This window comes from Salmo salar, chromosome 12, assembly GCF_965601325.2.
Source record: "Salmo salar chromosome 12, fSalSal1, whole genome shotgun sequence".
NCBI lineage: Eukaryota > Metazoa > Chordata > Actinopteri > Salmoniformes > Salmonidae > Salmo > Salmo salar.
This window is the reverse complement of record NC_138302.1, coordinates 34,097,077-34,117,825: the sequence shown is the minus strand read 5'-3', so window position 1 is coordinate 34,117,825 and position 20,749 is coordinate 34,097,077. Positions and strand designations below refer to the sequence as shown.

At 42.3% G+C, this 20,749-nt stretch overlaps 2 protein-coding genes across 2 annotated transcripts in view; one reads left to right on the top strand and one right to left on the bottom strand.

Moving 5' to 3' along the window:
* The window catches only part of prr36a (proline rich 36a), a 46,592-nt gene extending 43,525 nt beyond the window's left edge, over positions 1 to 3,067 (top strand). The window contains exon 7 of the mRNA XM_014131394.3: positions 901 to 3,067. The gene's annotated coding sequence lies outside the window, so the exon portion shown is untranslated. The remainder of the gene's footprint in view (positions 1 to 900) is intronic.
* Positions 2,477 to 7,148, bottom strand: LOC106564901 (uncharacterized). The gene is made up of 2 exons (XM_014131396.3): positions 6,801 to 7,148; positions 2,477 to 5,065 (listed from the first exon to the last, which is right to left on the bottom strand). The coding sequence occupies exons 1-2, from the start codon at positions 6,964 to 6,966 to the stop codon at positions 4,170 to 4,172; spliced, it is 1,062 nt and encodes a 353-aa protein (XP_013986871.1). The 5' UTR covers positions 6,967 to 7,148; the 3' UTR covers positions 2,477 to 4,169.
* Positions 7,149 to 20,749: the final 13,601 nt, after the last annotated feature.

Sequence of the window (20,749 nt, the reverse complement as noted above, 5' to 3'; positions counted from 1 at the left end):
CTCTTACCTCTCCTTGCCATTCAACACCACTGCAAATACAACACTACTGTTTGATACACTGAACTTATACCACTGTGTCCTCAAACATGATACCTTTTGAATGGGTGGCAAAGGACACTGACACCACAGTCATATCAATCACAGACTGACTCACACTGGAATTTTACACCTCTCTCATGCCAAAACAATCATGTTAGGTTACACACTAACAGTCCCAGAAGGCTACTACCTTGATTAGGCTGGTTGACTGAAGCTTCTGGACCAGCTATTTGGGTAGAATAGTGACAACTTGTTAGCCATGGTCCATTTTACTGAAACCAAAACGACTGGATTCATCACACACGCAATATGTTCAGGTGGGGGCCCTAGGTGGTTTAGTTTCCACTGAAGATGTTGATTAGTATAGATGTTTAACTGACTATTGGTCTGAATTACTGATGACAAACTGCACTTGACTAGACCAGCATCCTATAATGATGACCCTGAACCTGTCACTCACTCAATGCCTGCTTTGCTTTGTGCTTCAAACCATTTTTGATTTACTCTAGAGCAACAAATCATAGAATCCCTAGAATGGTCATGGGATCCCTATTCAAATTGCTGAGGGCCTTTATCCTATCTAGGGATTCTACTTCTATGGGCCAAGTAACTGTTTCTCTGACATCAAACCAGAGGCCTTCCACCAGCTGAGGTAAAACACTGGTTGGCCGTGTGTGTTAGAATAAGGTTATTTATCGACTCTGAATGCCACCATTTTTCAGGGTGGTATTTCACTAAGCAGGATCTATTTTGTGATCCAGCTTAGTGACATCCACCTGGGTGCTAATAAAATGAAGGGCTGTTGTTTCTGTTGCATGCTACTGCTGACTCTGATATCGGTTTATTTTTGTTTATTTTCAGAAGCACCGTCTCATGTCTTTGTTCTGAAGACTTGGCCCCGTATCCTGGGTGGTTTTCCTCATGTTTGGTCTTGTTTCTGTGGTTACAGATGATGTCATAATGGGGGTGGGAGTGGTCATGACATTGATATGAGGTAATGGAGGAATGAATAGGTAATTGAAGAGGGTCAGAGTCTCCGAAAACACAAAGACTCTATTGAGTAGATTACCGGGATATAACCGGTTCTTCTGTGAGGCTGCTGGGTCCTAGCCTGGTCCCAGATCTGTTTGTGCCGACCATCTGCCCAACTCCTATGGTAGTTTGGTGTGACGAAGACCATAAGAGTTGCCAAGACGACACAAACAGATTTGGGACCAGTCATGGGTTTTTGGGGTGTTAGTCATGGACTATATTTGACTGATGGTGGTACAGAGTTAACCTTGTGGATGTGGACATGTATGTTATGTGCGTGTCTGGATGGATGGAAAGGTACTGCATATGAAGAAAACAATTTGAATTACCTCAGTGGATTGTGAATATAGTAAATGAGTATGTCCATTAAGCCTTCCCTGTGGCTCAGTTGGTAGAGCATGGTGTGTGCAACACCAGAGTTGTGGGTTCAATTCCCATAGGGGGCCAGTACAAAAACAATATGAAAATAAAAAATGCAATGTATGTATTGACTACTGTAAGTCGCTCTGGATAAGAGCGTCTGCTAAATGACTTAAATGTAATATAGATTATAGAGCCTTTGAAAATAGTTTGATTTATTGCTCCATGTCAGATCAGGTTTCAAACTGAAGGTACGTGAGTCAAACACTGTCTTCACTATTAGGGTACTTCGTGTTCAAATGTGACCTTGCATTGAGCCTCACTGAAGTAGATTTTTCCAACAGGAGTGTCATCTATTCAGCAGAAACAAATCCAACAGGATTTGTAATTGTGGTTGAACTTTGAGCCCTAAGGACAGTCCACTGTGTGGGGCAATGACCCTGGATGGACAGAAACAGGTGGTTGTCCCAACAGGGTTTGGGATGAAGTTCTGTGAATGCTGAGACATACTCTTTCACATACCATAGTGATGGACTCGACAGTTGATACAACCACACTGCTGTGAGGCCAGGGCTAGTAGATACTATATGTATCTGGAAATCAAGCCCTTTTCCACCATAGGCACAGCAAGTAAGGGCCCTTTTTATATAAATGGTAGCTAGATTCTCCAGTGTCTTTTTCAAGCCGTTTCCATGTGTAGCCAAGTGGCTGCCATTTTCTAAGGCAGTTTGGTACATTCCAATTTGAGGGCTCTGCCATTTGTACTCCAAAATCCCAAAGGGACGCGCACAATGCATTGGTCAAAGCTGGACTTTATCTTGTGTATTTTAAATGTCTCCTCACTGTAGTGTTTTGTATACTGTTAGTGTATTATTACTGAAAGGGGGAGACTCTGAGACCACTTATTGCAATGAAGGGAACCCACTGGATTTTCATTTTGTACTGTAGAGAATATTTTAAAGTATGGTAGATGAAAAATAGGTGACATTATTTATAGATTTAAAGCAGATATTGTTTGAGAATGAAGGTTAATGGTTGTAAATGGTTAGATGTAATGGTTTATTTAAATTCCCCCAAGATGTGACAGTTGAACTACTGTGGGCACTATACTTGTAGACCTTTTGTATGATGTTTTGCCTGCATTTCCTAAAGATCTTTTCAATAGTTATCAGGGGATATGAAGTGAATAGACTGTGTTCAGTGCCAGTGCTTCCATGAACACGCTTGGTACATTTTGTAACTGATCAAACGATCTACAAACATATCAAACATTCACGTCTAGCTGGTGTAGAAATTACACTGTAGCAAATTACAATATCATGCAAGTTACAGAACTCTCACCCAATGGAGCATGTCTGGGAATCACTAGTACTGAAAGATGTGGAATCGAACCCCTTTTTGTAAAGTACTGTCATTTACTTTAAAATTGACACCCCCTTGTAATTAATGTCAATATTTTTGTTGAAATGAGGTTGACATTGTGGAGTCCAAATTACGGCAGCTTGTTTAAATGCGTAATAATTCCTTGAGGTTCTGTGACTTTGTGAAGGACTAATGTTTGTCAATGTTTCGATGCATTTTATTTTGAGAAAATAAAATGATTTTCTTTAGCAATAAATTGTTTTTTCATTATTAACACTTCCAACTCATTACCTATTAAAACGGTGGCCTGCTGCCCTCCCATGGTGTTGACCATAGCAAGTAGAAAGAAGTCAGCTCTCCTTTCCAAATGCAGAAGCTCTGCGGAGACTGCATTCATGGTCAATGCTGCATATGTCAGCTTAATCGGGAATCGCGCTATAGCACAGATCTTCCATGCAACGGATTGAATTAGTTACGCTCTTGTTACATTACTTAGATTTACATTCAAGAAATGGCAAGAGGGGGATAATGCTTTATATAGACATTGTTAAGAACAAATTCTTATTTACAATGACGGCCTACCCTGGCCAAAACCGGACGACGCTGGGCCAATTGTGCACCGCCCTATGGGACTCCCAATCACAGCTGGATGTGATACAGCCTAGATTCGAACCAGGGACTGTAGTGACGCCGCTTGCACTGAAATGCTGCGCCACTCAGGAGCCCAGAATGTTTTTGGTCTTTGGTAGTCTTGCTTGCCAGACAGTCATACCTGAGACTAGGTTTGAGAGGTTTTTCCCTGGGCTGGAGGATAATGTTCCCGTTCCAATGTGCAGATAGTCTCACTAGTTCTCCCTTTGTCTTTTCCAAACATCTAAATGCAATTTAGCAGACTTGTGCTATGTTTGGTGATTTAGTGGTTCAAGAGGAACTGACTGATCCCGTGCCATAAAGGTCTAGGATCAGTTTACCCTCCACTGGCTCCACAAATCCTACTCATAACCATGAGGGGAACCACATTTGACCATAGATAATTTTTCTAATCTATAAACTGATCTGACGAATGCAAGGACAATTTCTTGGACTATTCTCGAGACGTTCCAAAACTAACGACCAGGAATTCCTGTCTATAATGACGTGAAAACATCAAGAGACGTTGAACAGCAGACCATGAATTGAATTACTCTGCTGTTGGATCAAATCAAACTTTTACATAGAATGTTTTGCAAAAGTAAATTCATGACATCGATTTATCTGAAACCCACAGAATGAATGATCCAGAGTTGCTTTGCTTTTCCAAAGAGTGATTGTCCATCTGACAAGACGTCTTTGTCCTAATTTATTTGTTCTTTGGGAACTTTCTTTCCTGTGTAACTCTATGTGCAAGTCCGTAAATGTTCAGTTAGGTTCCCCTTCCGATTGAAGCTTTTCCCACAGTCTCTACAGCTAAAAGGTTTCTCTCCTGTGTGAGTCAGTACATGCCTCCTTAGGTCCCCCTTCTGAATGAAGCTCTTCCCACAGTCACCACAGCCAAATGGTTTCTCTCCTGTGTGAATCCTCATATGTCTGGACAGATGTCCTTTGAGTTTGAAGGTCTTTCCACAAAAGGGGCAGGTGCAGGGTCTCTCCACATGACAGAATCTGATATGGGCCTTTAATTTACAGGTGGAGTTGTAGTGTTTTTTGCAGAGGTGGCATTCGCTGGGTCTCTTCTTGGTGAGAGTCACATGCTCCAGCAGGTCAGCTTTCAGAGCAAACGTTTCACCACAGTCAGAGCAGCAGTGAATTTTTCTAGACGTGGTGCTCGGTTTGGAACAGTGTTCCCCCATTGATAGGTTGGGATCCAGTGGTGGGCTGTGATGGAATGGTGACAGCAGCCTAAGTCCTACTGGGTCACCGCTTACAGATGAGCTGTGGCTATAGTTTTGATTATCTGGAGGGTCACATGGAATGTCCAGACCCTCTAGGTGGGTAACAGTGACAAAATGTGGGAGATCCACTGGTTCAGAGTTACTGTCTATGATCTCCACTGTCTGGGTTTGGGGAAGAGTAAAGGACTGTGGGTTTTCCTGATCACATTTACTTTTCACACGAGGTAATTTGAACACACTGATATCTTCTTCCTGACAGGTCCAGAGTTCCTCCTGTTCCTCTTTAATCTGTGTGGGTTCTAGGTCCTCCTGCTGCAGACTGGGTCTCCACTCCTGCTCACAGCGCTGCTGCCCAGGGGGAACCTCATCTTCAGAGACAGCAACAGATAACTGAAGGGACTCTGGAGGGAAGGTGAGGAGGAGCAGAGGTTATCTATACCACATAAATAAAAATGACACTTCATCTCTATGATATACAGTACCAGTCAAAAGTTTGGACACAACGACTCATTCCATAGTTTTTATTTTGACCATTTTCTACATTGTAGAATAATAGTGAAGACAAAACTATGAAATAACACATATGGAATCATGTAACTGAAAAAGTTAAACAAATCAAAATATTTTATATTTGAGATTCTTCTGGAATGCATTTCAATTAACAGGTGTGCCTTGTTAAAAGTTCATTTGTGGAATTTCTTTCCTTCTTAATGCATTTGAGCCAATCAGTTGTGTTGTAACAAGGTAGAGGTGGTATACAGAAGATAGCCCTATTTGGTAAAAGACCAAGTCCATATTATGGCAAGAACAGGTCAAATAAGCAAAGAGAAACGACAGTCCATAACTACTTTCAGACATGAAGGTCGGTCAATATGGAACATTAAGAACTTTTAAAGTTTTTTCAAGTGCCATGATGAAACTGGCTCTCATGAGGACCGCCACAGGAAAGGAAGACCCAGAGTTACCTCTGCTGCAGAGGATAAATTCATTAGAGTTACCATCCTCAGAAATTGCAGCCCAAATAAATGCTTCAGAGTTCAAGTAACAGACATATCTCAACATCAACTGTTCAGAGGAGACTGCGTGAATCAGGCCTTCATGGTCAAATTGCTGCAAAGAAACCACTACTAAAGGACACCAATAAGAAGAAGAGACTTGCTTGGGCCAAGAAACATGAGCAATGGACATTAGACCGGTGGAAATCTGTCCTTTGGTACAAATTTGAGACTTTTGGTTCCAACCGCCGTGTCTTTGTGAGACGCACAGTGTGGTTCCCACCATGAAGCATGGAGGAGGTGTGATGGTGCTTTGCTGGTGACACTGTGATTTATTTAGAATTCAAGGCACACTTAACCAGCATGGCTACCACAGCATTCTGAATAGATACGCCATCCCATCTGGTTTGCACTTAGTGGGACTATCATTTGTTTTTCAACAGGACAATGACCGAACACCCCTCCAGGCTATCAAAGGGCAATTTGACCAAGAAGGAGAGTGATGGAGTGCTGCATCAGATGACCTGGCCTCCACAATCCCCCGACCTCAGCCCAATTGAGATGGTTTGGGATGAGTTGGCCTGCAGATTTTTATTTTACCTTTATTAAACTAGGCAAGTCAGTTAAAAACAAATTCTTATTTTCAATGACGGCCTAGGAACAGTGGGTTAACTGCCTTGTTCAGGGGCAGCACGACAGCTTGTCAGCTCAGGGATTTGATCTTGCAACCTTCCGGTTACTAGTCCAACACTCTAACTACTATGCTATCTGCCGCCCAGATTGAAGAAAAAGCAGCCAACAAGTGCCCAGCATATGTGGGAACTCCTTCAAGACAGTTTCATAGTTTTGACGTCTTCACTATTATTCTACAATGTAGAAAATAGTAAACATACAGTAAAACCATTGAATGAGTAGGTGTGTTCAAACTTGACTGGTACTGTATATAGATAGATATACACACAGCTTTTAGACATGCCTGAGTGTGCATACCTATATTCTATTTCAATAAGATGTTCGTGAAACTTCAACATGCACGGTATTTTTTTTTACATATATAAAATGGTGATCCCTGTTAGCCTAAACAACTTAGCTGTTAATAAAACATGATTGTAGCTAGATATTTGTAGATCTACATACGAACCTTTTCTACATAGGTTTATGTCCGGGGTTATCCGCAGCAGTCTACGCAGATTATCATTCTCCTCCTGGTACTCGGCTACCGTTTTCTCAACTGCCCCGAAAATCTCCACAGCAGCCGCCGTTAAACGCTCATTTAAGAACACGCGCAACATCTGTAATGTACACATTTTCAGACGACTGAAAGCTGGGTATTAAGCTAGTGTGGCCAAATATACTAATAACTAACCCCTTTTGTCTGTGGTATGGCTTCTTCCATGAGGAAAAATGGTAGCCACTAGCCACAAACAAAACAAACCCTCCGTATTGTCTTCTTCTGTTTGTATCAGTCATTGGTGAGCCCGTAAACACATCATAGCACCCCCATGTGGATGGATGCTTACTACAGAATAAAATGTTTCTAAACCAGCCAGGTCACCTGTGATACAAGTCAGTATTCGGCGTCAACCCATGTCTGAGGACGTCGGGAGATGACGTGGAAACCGACCACGAGGGGCAACAGTGAGCTGTTACCTTCAAGTTGGTTTCGGTTCTGCTAGGGTGTTGTGAACAGGATGGCAGATGGGCGTAAGCAACTGCCTCTGGTGCCAATGGTTCCATTAACTCTGAAATCTTAAGGTTAGGCATTAACTCTAAATGGTTAACGTTTGGAATAGGCTTAAAACAAAATATCAGAAACAATTTAGCTGGATTCCAACATGCAACTTTTGGCACCAGTGGCAGACTCTTTGGTAAGGTTTTCTGCTTCTGGTGCCAAAGGTTGCTGGTTCAAATCCAGCAAAGTTGGCTTTGAGATTTTCATTTTAAGTCTATCCCAAACCTTAACCCATATATACTATGATACCACTCCACAGTAACATATATACTATGATACCGCCCCACAGTATCAGATATACTATGCTACCGCTCCACATTAACAGATATACTATGGTACCGCCCCACAGTATCAGATATACTATGGTACCGCCCCACAGTATCAGATATACTATGGTACCGCCCCACAGTATTAGATATACTATGGTACCGCTCCACATTAACAGATATACATTTGGAGTTAATGCCTAACCTTAAAGAATTGGAATTAATGTCTACGCTTAACCTTAAACACTATGACATTTGACATTTGGACCAACTTCAAAATTTGACATTTGAGAAACATGGATGAACATCTAATTCTAAAGTGAGACTGAGAACTTGTTGTTCTAAACACTTCTCCGTTCATGTGGATGCTACCCTGTTTAAGGACCATCCTGAATGAATCCGTGAATGTTACAGAAGCACAAATATAATCCCCCCCCCCCCCAAATAAATGCTAACCTCCCCTGTTATTGTAATGGTGAGAGGTTAGTATGTTTTGGGGGTATGATATATGTTCATCTAACTTTCTCACTCATCATTATTTAGGATTCATTAAGGACTATCCATAATCATGGTAGCATCCACATTCATGGATTTGAAATGATGTAGAAGTGTTTAGAAACGTATTATATTGTTATTTACATAAGTGACTCTAAAATGACACAATACATTATTTACTATTCATTTCTATTCGGCACAAAATATTCAGAAACACAACCAAAACAAACAGCAAATGCATCCAACTTGTTTGTAGATTCTCAAGCTTGACGTAATCATTGCGTGCTAGGAATATGGGGCCAAATACTAAACTTTTGACTACTTTTAATACACATGTAAGTGAATTTGTAAAAATACTTTTGGTCCCCTAGAATGAAGGGAACTATGAACAACAAGTGCTGTAATTTCAAAACGGTTCACCTGATATGGATGAAAATACACTCAAATTAAAGCTGACAGTCTGCGCGTTAATCCCATAGGCGTTGTATCATTTCAAATCCGACGTGCTGGAATACAGATCCAAAACAACAAAGATTATGTCACTGTCCCAATACTTTTGGAGCTCACTGTAGGTCAGATCAGTGGTCATGGTTGATATGTAACAGCAATAGCGCCATAATAAGATAATACAGTACATTCTGAAAGTATTCAGACCCCTTGACTTTTTCCACATTTTGTTACGTTACAGCCTTATTCTAAAATTGATTCAATTGTTTTTTTTCCTCATCAGTCTACACGCATTACCCCATAATGACTAAGCAAAACCAGGTTTTTAGACATTTTTGCTAATAAAAAAAATATATATAAATATATATATATAAATATATAAATAAAATGAAATAGTACATTTACATAAGTATTCAGACCCTTTACTCAGTACTTTGCTGATGCACCTTTGGCAGCGATTACAGCATCAAGTCTTCTTGGGAATTATGCTACAAGCTTGGCACAGCTGTGTTTGGGTATTTTCTCCCATTCTTCTCTGCAGATCGTCTCAAGCTCTGTCAGGTTGGATGGGGAGTGTTGCTGCACATCTATTTTCAGCTATCTTCAGAGATGTTCGATCAGGTTCAAGTCTGGGCTCTGGCCCGGCCACTCAAGGACATTCAGAGACTTGTCCCGAGGCCACACCTGCGTCCTGTTGGAAAGTGAACATTCACCCCAGTCTGAGGTCCTGAGCGCTCTGGAGCAGGTTTTCATCAAGGATCTCTCTGTACTTTGCTCCGTTCATCTTTGCCTTGATCCTGACAAGTCTCCCAGTCCCTGCCACTGAAAAACATCACCACAGCATGATCCTGCCACCACCATGCTTCACCGTAGGGATGTTGCCAGGTTTCCTCCAGACGTGGCGCTTGGCATTTGAGGCCAAGGAGTTCAATCTTAGTTTCATCAGACCAGAGAATCTTGTTTCTCATGGTCTGAGAGTCTTTAGGTGCCTTTTTGCAAACTCCAAGCGGGCTGTCATGTGCCTTTTACTGAGGAGTGGCTTCCATCTGGCCACTCTACCATAAAGGCCTGATTGGTGGAGTGCTGCAAAGATGGTTGCCCTTCCCCAGATCTGTGCCTCGACACAATCCTGTCTCTGAGCTCTAAGGACAATTCCTTCGACCTCATGGCTTGATTTTTTCTCTGACATGCATTGTCGACTGTGGGACCTTATATAGACAGGTGTGTGCCTTTCCAAATCATGTCCAATCATTTGAAATTACCACAGGTGGACACCAATCAAGTTGTAGATACAGCTCAAGGATGGTCAATGGAAACAGGAAGCACCTGAGCTCAATTTCGAAACTCATATCAAAGCGTCTGAATACTAATGTAAATAAGGAATTTCTGTTTTGCAAAAATAAAATTAAAAACTGTTTTTCGCTTTGTCATTATGGGGTATTGTACGTGGATTGCTGATGCTAATTTTTTTAATCCATTTTAGAATAAGGCTGTAACGTAACAAAATGTTGAAAAAGTCAAGGAGTTTGACGTTGTATTGTATTGTAGGCATTGTACCTCAGTGCATTATCATTTATCTACCTACAACATATTTGGCTTGACAGTAACAACAAAAAACGTGAGACATTTTTCTCAGTTTCACTGTTTGCGTAGTTACTACTCTTTGCCTTTGTAGGGCAGTATACATATCTAGCCAAAACTCAACTTGACGTTCAGTATCTTCTCTCTCAAGTTGAAACGCAGTTTGCCCATAATGTTAGCACCGCAGTGACGAACCAGGGATTTAGCTCAAACGTACCTCAATCCAGGGATGGTAGGTGTCGCTCAGTGGAGGCTGCTGAAGGGAGGACGGCTCACAATAATGGCTGACCAGAGCAAGTGGAATGGCATCAAACACATGGTTTCCAGCCCATTGGATTCCACAACACTTACAGCAGCTACTCACCCCAACGCTGGACGTTGCATTTTAATGGAATCCACTGTGCTGCTTTAGCATTAGCTAGCCTTTATAGAACAGTTTTTAATGTAACTTTTACTGTGAAGGATTAAAAAGTTGTCTGTCATGAAAAGCTTATTGAAATAGCATTTTGCTTGTAATGTGCACTCAGGCATGTCTAAAGGCTGTAGGTCTATATAAAATGGATATCTAGAATTCAGTTGTATCATTCAATTGTTCTATTTAATTCTGTGGTATACAGATAAACACTGCTCCTACTCGGCTTCTGTCCAGACTCCCTGTAGCTGTCTCTGAAGAGAATGTTTCCCTTGAGCAGCAGCACCTTGCACAGGAGTGGAGCCACAGTCTGGGGAAGGAGGCCCCAGAGCTCACACAGATTAAACGGGAACTGGAGGAAGTCAGGACCAGTCAGGAGGAAGAGCAGAATCAAGGGCAGGAGGCTAGATGTCAGAGTTAAAATTCCCTCATCTCTGTGTGAAAAATTAATATGATCAGGAGAACCCATTTCATATTCCCAAACTCAGACTGTGGAGAACAAAGAGACCTCACACCTTTTGTCACTGTTACCCACCCAAAGGGTCTTGACATTCCCTGTGACCCTACAGATAATAAAAACAATGCCTCCAGCAACAGCTCGGCTGTAAGCAGCGACCCAGTAGGACTTGACAGCAGCCCACCATTGGATCCCAACCTATCAATGGGGGAATACTGTTCCAACCCCAGCATCACTTCTAGAAAAACTCACAAATGCTGTGATTATTGTGAAACATTTGCTCTGAGATCTAACTTGCAGGGGCTTTTTTATTTTACCAGGTAAATTGACTGAGAACACATTCTCATTTACAGCAACAACCTGGGGAATAATTACAGGGGAGAGGGGGATGCATAAGCCAATTGTAAGCTGGGGATGATTAGGTGGCCATGATGGTATTACATTTACATTTAAGTCATTTAGCAGACGCTCTTATCCAGAGCGACTTACAAATTGGTGCATTCACCTTTATGATATCCAGTGGAACAACCACTTTACAATAGTGCATCTATATCTTTTAAGGGGGGGTTAGAAGGATTACTTTATCCTATCCTAGGTATTCCTTAAAGAGGTGGGGTTTCAGGTGTCTCCGGAAGGTGGTGATTGACTCCGCTGTCCTGGCGTCGTGAGAGAGCTTGTTCCACCATTGGGGTGCCAGAGCAGCGAACAGTTTTGACTGGGCTGAGCGGGAACTGTGCTTCCTCAGAGGTAGGGAGGCGAGCAGGCCAGAGGTGGATGAGCGCAGTGCCCTTGTTTGGGTGTAGGGCCTGATCAGAGCCTGAAGGTACGGAGGTGCCGTTCCCCTCACAGCTCCATAGGCAAGCACCATGGTCTTGTAGCGGATGCGAGCTTCAACTGGAAGCCAGTGGAGAGAGCGGAGAGAGCGGAGGAGCGGGGTGACGTGAGAGAACTTGGGAAGGTTGAACACCAGACGGGCTGCGGCGTTCTGGATGAGTTGTAGGGGTTTAATGGCACAGGCAGGGAGCCCAGCCAACAGCGAGTTGCAGTAATCCAGACGGGAGATGACAAGTGCCTGGATTAGGACCTGCGCCGCTTCCTGTGTGAGGCAGGGTTGTACTCTGCGAATGTTGTAGAGCATGAACCTACAGGATCGGGTCACCGCCTTGATGTTAGTAGAGAATGACAGGGTGTTGTCCAGGGTCACGCCAAGGTTCTTAGCACTCTGGGAGGAGGACACAAGGGAGTTGTCAACCGTGATGGCGAGATCATGGAACGGGCAGTCCTTCCCCGGGAGGAAGAGCAGCTCCGTCTTGCCGAGGTTCAGCTTGAGGTGGTGATCCGTCATCCACACTGATATGTCTGCCAGACATGCAGAGATGCGATTCGCCACCTGGTTATCTGAAGGGGGAAAGGAGAAGATTAATTGTGTGTCGTCTGCATAGCAATGATAGGAGAGACCATGTGAGGATATGACAGAGCATATGGTATGAGGGCCAGATTGGGAATTTATCCAGGAAACCAGGGTTAACACTCTTACGATAAGTGCCATGGGATCTTTAGTGACCCCAGAGAGTCAGGACACCCATTTAACATCAGGACACCCATTTAACATCCCATCCAAAAGCCTGCACCCTACACAGGGCAATGTCCCCAATCACTACCATGGGGTATTTTTTTAGACCAGAGGAAAGACTGCCACTCCAACACCACTTCCAACAGCATCTGGTCTCCCATCTAGGAAATGACCAGGACCAACCCTGCTTAGCTTCAGAAGTAAGCCAGCAGTGGGATGCAGGGTGGTATGAAATGGCATGTTACTCTCACCGTGAAGAGACCCAGCGAATGCCGCCTCTGCAAAAAACATTACAACTCCACCTGTAAATTGAAGGCCCATGTCAGACTCTGTCACTTGGAGAAACCCTGCACCTGCGCCTTTTGTGGAAATACCTTTAAACACAAAGGAAATCTGTCCAGATATGAGGATTCACACAGGAGAGAAACTATTTAGCTGTGGAGACTGGGAAAAGCTTAAATCGGAAAGGGAACCTGAACTTACACATACTGACTCACATAGGAGCAAATGTCCACAAAGAAAGAAACAAATAAAAAGAAGAAACTAATTAGGACAAAGACATCTTGTTAGAAGATGGAAAACACTCTTTGGAAAAGCAAAGCAACGCTGGATCATTCATTGTCTGTGTTTCCCATAGAGGTCATGAATTTACTTTTGTAAAACGTTCTATGTAAATAAAGTTTGATTTGATCTAAGAGTACAGAGTAGTTAAACTCACAGGTCTGCTGTTCAGTCACTTTATTTTTTACCTTTATTTAACTAGGCAGGTCAGTTAAGAACAAATTATTATTTTCAATGACAGCCTAGGAACACTGGGTTAACTGCCTGTTCAGGGGCAGAACGACAGATTTGTACCATGTCAGCTCGGGGGTTTGAACTTGCAACCTTTCTGTTACTAATCCAACGCTCTAACCATTAGGCTACCCTGCTGCCCCTCTTGATGTTTTCACGTCATTATAAACCGGAATTCCTGGTAGTTTGTTTTGGAATGTCTCCAGAATAGTCTGACTGATGTTATTGATACATAAAAAAATATATTCTCCAAGAAAATGTGTCCTTGCATTTGTCAATAATATTTTTTTAAATAAATGTCTTAATGTTGCTAATTTATGATATTGATGTAATCTTGTATATTACATTTTAAATTATTGTTAGTGTTGACACAATGTATTTGGTAAGCAACTACAGACTGATCTATGGTCCATTTTGTGTTTCCCCTTCTCATGGTTTTCAGTAGGATTTGTGGAGCCAGTGAAGGGTAAGCTGATCCTAGACCTGTATATCTAAGGGCAAAGTCTGGACCTTTATGGCCATGGACTTTGGCTATAGCCCTCTTTGTTGTCTGTTCCCCCAGAATCACTACATCACCAAGCATAGCACAATCTGCAGCACTAACTGGAGATACTGTCCTCAGACATTAAAAATCTAGGGCTCGATTCATTCCATATCGCAGAACATCTACGGTATAGCGCAATTGATATTTAAAGGTAATTTCCTATTGAGTCGACATACTGTATGCAATGTTTACTGTGACTGCAATCGCCGCAAAGGCAGGAACAGTGCCTTTACATTTCAATCTGACTATGCCACGAATCTCCCGCGATACGGATTGAATCGAGACCCTAATTGCGTAGGCCTATACCAAGATTCTGATGACTTGTGTCCCTTTTATAAACAGACCAAAATCCCACTAATTTACCATGCCTGCTTATTTTTGCCTGTCTTTTCGTATATCTGAAAGGGGTAGGTGGTAAAAAAAAACAAGGAAAAATAGAACCCACCTAAAGACCTAGAGCTCTATTAAATCCGTATTACGGAAATCCAGCGTTACAGCGTGATTGAACTTTAAAGGCAATGTTCCCGCGTGAGCAGAGACTCCATTCATGGTAAACGCTGCATAAAGTGGGCTCAATCAGAAACGACCTTCAAAAATATACTTCGGGATTGTGGCAATGAGGCCCTTTATCTACTTCCCCAGAGTTAGATGAACTATTAGATTATACCATTTTTATGTCTCTGTTAGAGGAAGTTTGAGGTAGTTTCGCGAACCAATGCTAACTAGCGTTAGCGCAATGACTGCAAGTCTATGGGTATCTGCTAGCATGCTAGTAACGCTTGAGCGATACACAGCACCTCCATGTGGATGGAGTTTAACTTCAAGCTCCAGAAATAGATAACTTCATGTGGGGAAACATGAACTCAATTGAAAGACAATACATTTTAACACAGGCGACTCCTGACAACTGCAACGGCTTGGGACTGCATTTAAAAAGAGAATGCGCTTATCAGAACAATTACAAAGAATGTCACTGAAATGGGACTGGACAAACACTGTTGTGCACTTAAACAGAGTTTTCACTCATACAAAGTGCATTTATCAGGAATCGACTTTAAATCATTACTACCATAAAGACTCAAAGAATATCATGAATGAGCAGCATTAGGTCAACATGTATGACAAAAAGACATATGGAAGGAGATATTTTCTGGAAAGTGTAAACATTTTTAATGCATCAATAACATCAGCCAGACTATTCTCTCATCATCCGAAGAGACATTCCAAAACAAATAACCAGATATTCCTGTTGGTAATAATGTGAAAACATCAACAGACTTTCAACAGCAGACCTGTGAGATTCACATAATACTGCATACTACTGTTTGATCATTACCTCACCCTTCAAATACAATGAAACATTGTTTACATAGAATGTTCTGTAAAAGTAAATTCATCACACATCCATTTATCTTAAGACAACGGCATGAATGGTCCAGAGGTGCTTTGCTAAGACTGTTGTCCATGTCCTGCTTTTTTATTCGCACCTGTTGATATAATATATTTGTCCTATTTCACTTTCTTTCAGTTTTCATCCTGTTTTCTTTCTTTCTTCCTTTGTGGACCTTATTCACATGTTTCACTAGATAAGCCTTATGAGTGAATCTTTTACCACAGACTAAGCAGCCATGTTGTTTCTCTCCTGTGTGAGTCTGTATGTGCACCTTCAACTTCCCCCTCCGATTAAAGCTTTTCCCACAGTCACCACAGCTAAACGGTTTCTCTCCTGTGTGAGTCAGTATATGCCTCATTAGGTCCCCCTTCTGAATGAATCTTTTCCCACAGTCACCACAGCTAAATTATTTCTCTCCTGTGTGAATCATCATGTGCCTGAAAAGATGTCCTTTGAGTTTGAAGGAATTGCCACAAAAGGGGAATGTGCAGGGTTTCTCCATGTGACGGATTTGGACATGGGCCTTAAATTTATAGGTGGATTTGTAGCTTTTCTTGCAGAAGATGCATACGCTGGGTCTCTTCTTGGTGAGAGTCACATACCCCTGCAGGTCCGCTTTCAGAGCAAACGTTTCACCACAGTCACAGCAGCGGTGAGGTTTTCTAGACGTGGTGCTGGGTTTGGAACAGTGTTCCCCCATTGATAGGTTGGGATCCAATGATGGGCTGCTGCCAAGTCCTACTGGGTCACTTCTTACAGCTGAGCTATGGCTGTAGGCATTGTTTTGTTTATCTGGAGGGTCACAGGAAGTGTCTACTCTTCAGACGGGTTACAGTACCAAAAGGTTCGGGGTCCATTGATTTAGAGTCACTCTCTGTTCTCCACAGTCTGGGTTTGGGGAAGAGTCAAGGATTGAAGTGGGTTCTCCTGATCACATTCACTTTTCACACAGAAGCTGCTCTTCATCCTGACTGGTCTTAACTTCCTCCTCTTCCTCTTTAATCTGTGTGGGCTCTGGGTCCTCCTGCCCCAGACTGGGTCTCCACTTCTGCTCACAATGCTGCTGCTCAGCAGAAACCCCCTTTTCCGAGACAGTGAGAGAGAGATGCAGGGAGTCTGGAGGGAAGGAGCAGTCTTTAAACATCAGTGTCAATAAAAACTGAAGTCAGTGAATTGAAGAAGTAAGCTGAAATTGTAATTAAAAAATGTTGAACTAGAATCTAAAAACTATTTTCAATAAACTAAACATAAAAGCTATTTGTTTTCAAAGTTTTTCCATCATGAATTATACATTCAAATCACTTCCTGGTTTTCGTGACGGGCAAGGTTTTTACTCATTCACAGTAAAAATGTAAAACAACTTCTTAAAATTGTTTAGATGATGATCACTGTTAGCCTAAACAGTTAATGAATTATGTATAACTGTATATACAGTACCAGTCAAAGGTTTGGACGCACCTACTAATTATTACTATTTTCTACATTGTAGAATAATAGTGAAGACAAAACTATGAAATAACACATATGGAATCATGTAGTAACCAAAAGTGTTAAACAAATACAAATATACATGTATTTTAGATTTTAGATTCTTCAAAGTAGCCATCCTTTGCCTTGATGACAGCTTTGCACACTCTTAGCATTCTCTCAATCAGCTTCATGAGATAGTCACCTGAAATGCATTTCAATTAACAGGTGTGCCTTGTTAAAAGTTAAATTGTGGAATTTCTTTCCTTCTTAATGCATTTGAGCCAATCAGTTGTGTTGTGACAAGGTAGGGGTGGTATACAGAAGATAACCCTATTTGGTAAAAGACAAAGCCCATATTATGGCAAGAACAGCTCAAATAAGCAAAGAGAAACGACAGTCCATAACTACTTTCAGACATGAAGGTCGGTCAATATGGAACATTAAGAACTTTGAAAGTTTCTTCAAGTGCCATGATGAAACTGGCTCTCATGAGGACCGCCACAGGAAAGGAAGACCCGGAGTTAGTTCTGCTGCAGAGGATAAGTTCATTACAGTTACCATCCTCAAAAATTGCTGCCCAAATAAATGCTTCACAGAGTTCAAGTAACAGACACATCTCAACATCAACTGTTCAGAGGAGACTGTGTGAATCAGGCCTTCATGGTCAAATTGCTGCAAAGAAACCACTACTATAGGACACCAATAAGAAGAGACTTGCTTGGGCCAAGAAACACAAGCAATGGACATTAGACTGGGGGAAATCTGTCCTTTGGTCTGATGAGTCCAAATTTGAGATTATTGGTTCCAACCCATCGTGTCTTTGTGAGACGCATAGTAGGTGAACGGATGATCTCTGCATGTGTGGTTCCCACCGTGAAGTATGGAGGAGGTGTGATGGTGCTTTGCTGGTGACCCTGTCAGTATTTTTTAAATTTTATTCGGAGGCACACTTAACCAACATGGCTACCACCGCATTCTGCAGCGATACGCCATCTCATCTGGTTTGCACTTAGTCCCACTATCATTTGTTTTTCAACAGGACAATGACCCAACACCCCTCCAGGCTGTGTAAGTGCTATTTGACCAAGGAGCGTGATGGAATGCTGCATCAGATGACCTGGCCTTCACAATCCCCCGACCTCAGCCCAAATGAGATGGTTTGGGATGAATTGAACTGCAGAGTGAAGGAAAAGCAGCCAACAATTGCTCAGCATATGTGGGAAATCCTTCAAGACTGTTGGAAAAGCATTCCAGGTGAAGCTGGTTGAGAGAATGCCAAGAGTGTGCAAAGCTGTGATCAAGGCAAAGGGTGGCTATTTTGAAGAATCTAAAATATATTTTGATTTCTTTAACACTTTTTTGGATCCTACCTGAATCCATATGTGTTATTTCATAATTTTGATGTCTTTTCTAAAAATTAAGAAAAACCCTTAAATGAGTAGGTGTATCCAAACTTTTGACTGGTACTGTATCTGTATATCTCATAGAGATAGTTAGAGGACTTAGCTTGGATATAAAAAAAAAAATTCATGGTAATTGCCATTTAGGGCTTCTCTCAAAGACATTACAGAAAGCGAGACATCTCATTGGCTCGTTTTTTCTGGTCGGGGGAGTATGGGGGAGGGGGGCTAAATAGACCAGAGCCAGCCGTTACTGCATTGGTGCCTAAAGGAAAGCCAAAGGATTTGGCCGTATATTACAGATTTCCCCCACACACAGTCACGGTAATACATTTTTGCCTAATTTTGTGACAAACCAAACGTGTTATGCGCATTATGAGCCCAAACTGACATATTTTCAAGTCGTAGATTAGGAGAAAAGCCACTGTTTGAGGTCTGTGCAATTTCTCAAAGTGCCTGAAGCAGCCTAGGATGGCTGATGCGAGAAAGCATACTAACGCGAGAGGGGGATCGCCCACTTACACAGACCAGAGCGTTTACCTTTTTTTCCAATGGGAAGACACTTTACCGCGTTTTCAATTCTTTCAGTATCTCTGGCTTCCACCATTTTAAAGTAGTGGGGATTCCTATGGGTTGGGAGAAATCTGCCAATGATCAGAGCATTGTCTTCTTGAAATTGGGTGCTATGGTTTGTTAATGGCTTTAAGCTATATCAAAGCAATCTAGTGGCCACAAATGAATGTCCAGTCACCGCTTCCGAGTATATTACTCGCCAATGTCCAGTCTCTAGACAACAAGGTGGATGAAATTAGGGCAAGGGTTGCCTTCCAGAGAGACATCAGAGATTGTAACATTCTCTGTTTCATGGAAACATGGCTCTCTCGGTATATGTTGTTGGAGTCAGTACGGCCACCGGGTTTCTTCATGTGTTGCGCCTACAGAAATAAACATCTCTCTGGGAAGAAGGGCTTCATGATTAACGACTCATGGTGTAATCATAACAACATACAGGAACTCAAGTGCTGTTCACCTGACCTAGAATTCCTTACAATCAAATGCCGACCATATCGGGGGCCAGTACAATTTAATTTTTTTTTAAATGCATGAAATGTATGTATTCACTACTGTAAGTCGCTCTGGATAAGAGCGTCTGCTAAATGACTAAAATGTAAAATGTATATCTCCCAAGAGAATGCTTGTCAGTTATTGTCACAGCTGTGTATATCCCCCCTCAAGCAGATACCACGACGGCCCTTAAGAAACGTCACTGGACTCTTGAGTCCCAAGGCTGCATTTATTGTAGCTGGGGATTTTAACAAAGCAAATTTGAGAACAAGGCTACCTAAATTCTACCAGCATATTGATTGCAGTACACTGGACCACTGCTACTATAACTTCCGCTAAGCATACAAGGCCCTCCCTTTGGCAAATACGACCATGACTCCATTTTGCTCCTACCATCCTATAGGCAGAAACTCAAACAGGATGTACCCGTGACTAGAACGATTCAACGCTGGTCTGACCAATCGGAATCCACGGTTCAAGATTGTTTTGATCATGCAGACTAGGAAATGTTCCAGGCAGCCTCAGAGAATAACATTGATTTATACGCTGACTCAGTGAGTGATTTTATAAGGAAGTGCATTGGAGATGTTGTATCCACTGTGACTATTAAAACCTACCCTAACCAGAAACCGTGGCTGGATGACGGCATTCGCGCAAAACTGAAAGCGCGAACCACCGCATTTAACCATGGAAAGAGGTCTGGGAATATGGCTGAATATAAACAGTGTAGTTATTCCCTCCGCAAGGCAGTCAAACAAGCGAAATGTCGGTATAGGGACAAAGTGGATTCGCAATTCAACGGCTCAGACACGAGACGTATGTGGTAGGGTCTTCAGGCAATTACGGACTACAAAAAGAAAACTAGCCACGTCACGGACACCGATGTCTTGCTTCCAGACAAACTAAACACCTTCCTTTCCTGCTTTGAGGATAAAACAGTGCCACCGACGCGGCCCACTACCAAGGACTGTGGACCCCCCTCTGGTTCTTTTAAATGTGTTAACCCTCGCAAGGCTGCTGGCCCAGATGGCATTCCTAGCCGCGTCCTCAGAGCATGCGCAAACCAGCTGGCTGGTGTGTTTACGGACATATTCAATCACTCCCTATCCCAGTCTGTTGTCCCCACATGCTTCAAGAGGGCCACCATTGTTCCTGTACCCAAGAAGGCAAAGATAACTGAACTAAATGACTATTGCCCCGTAGCACTCACTTCTGTCATCATGAAATGCATTGAGAGACTAGTCAAGGATCATATCACCTCCACCTTACCTGCCACCCTAGACCATACCGCCCCAACAGGTCCACAGACGATGCAATCGCCATCACACTGCACATTTCCCTATCCCACCTGGACAAGAGGAATACCTATGTAAGAATGCTGTTCATTGACTACAGCTCAGCATTCAACACCATAGTACCCTCCAAGCTCATCATTAAGCTTGAGGCCCTGGGTCCCAACTCTG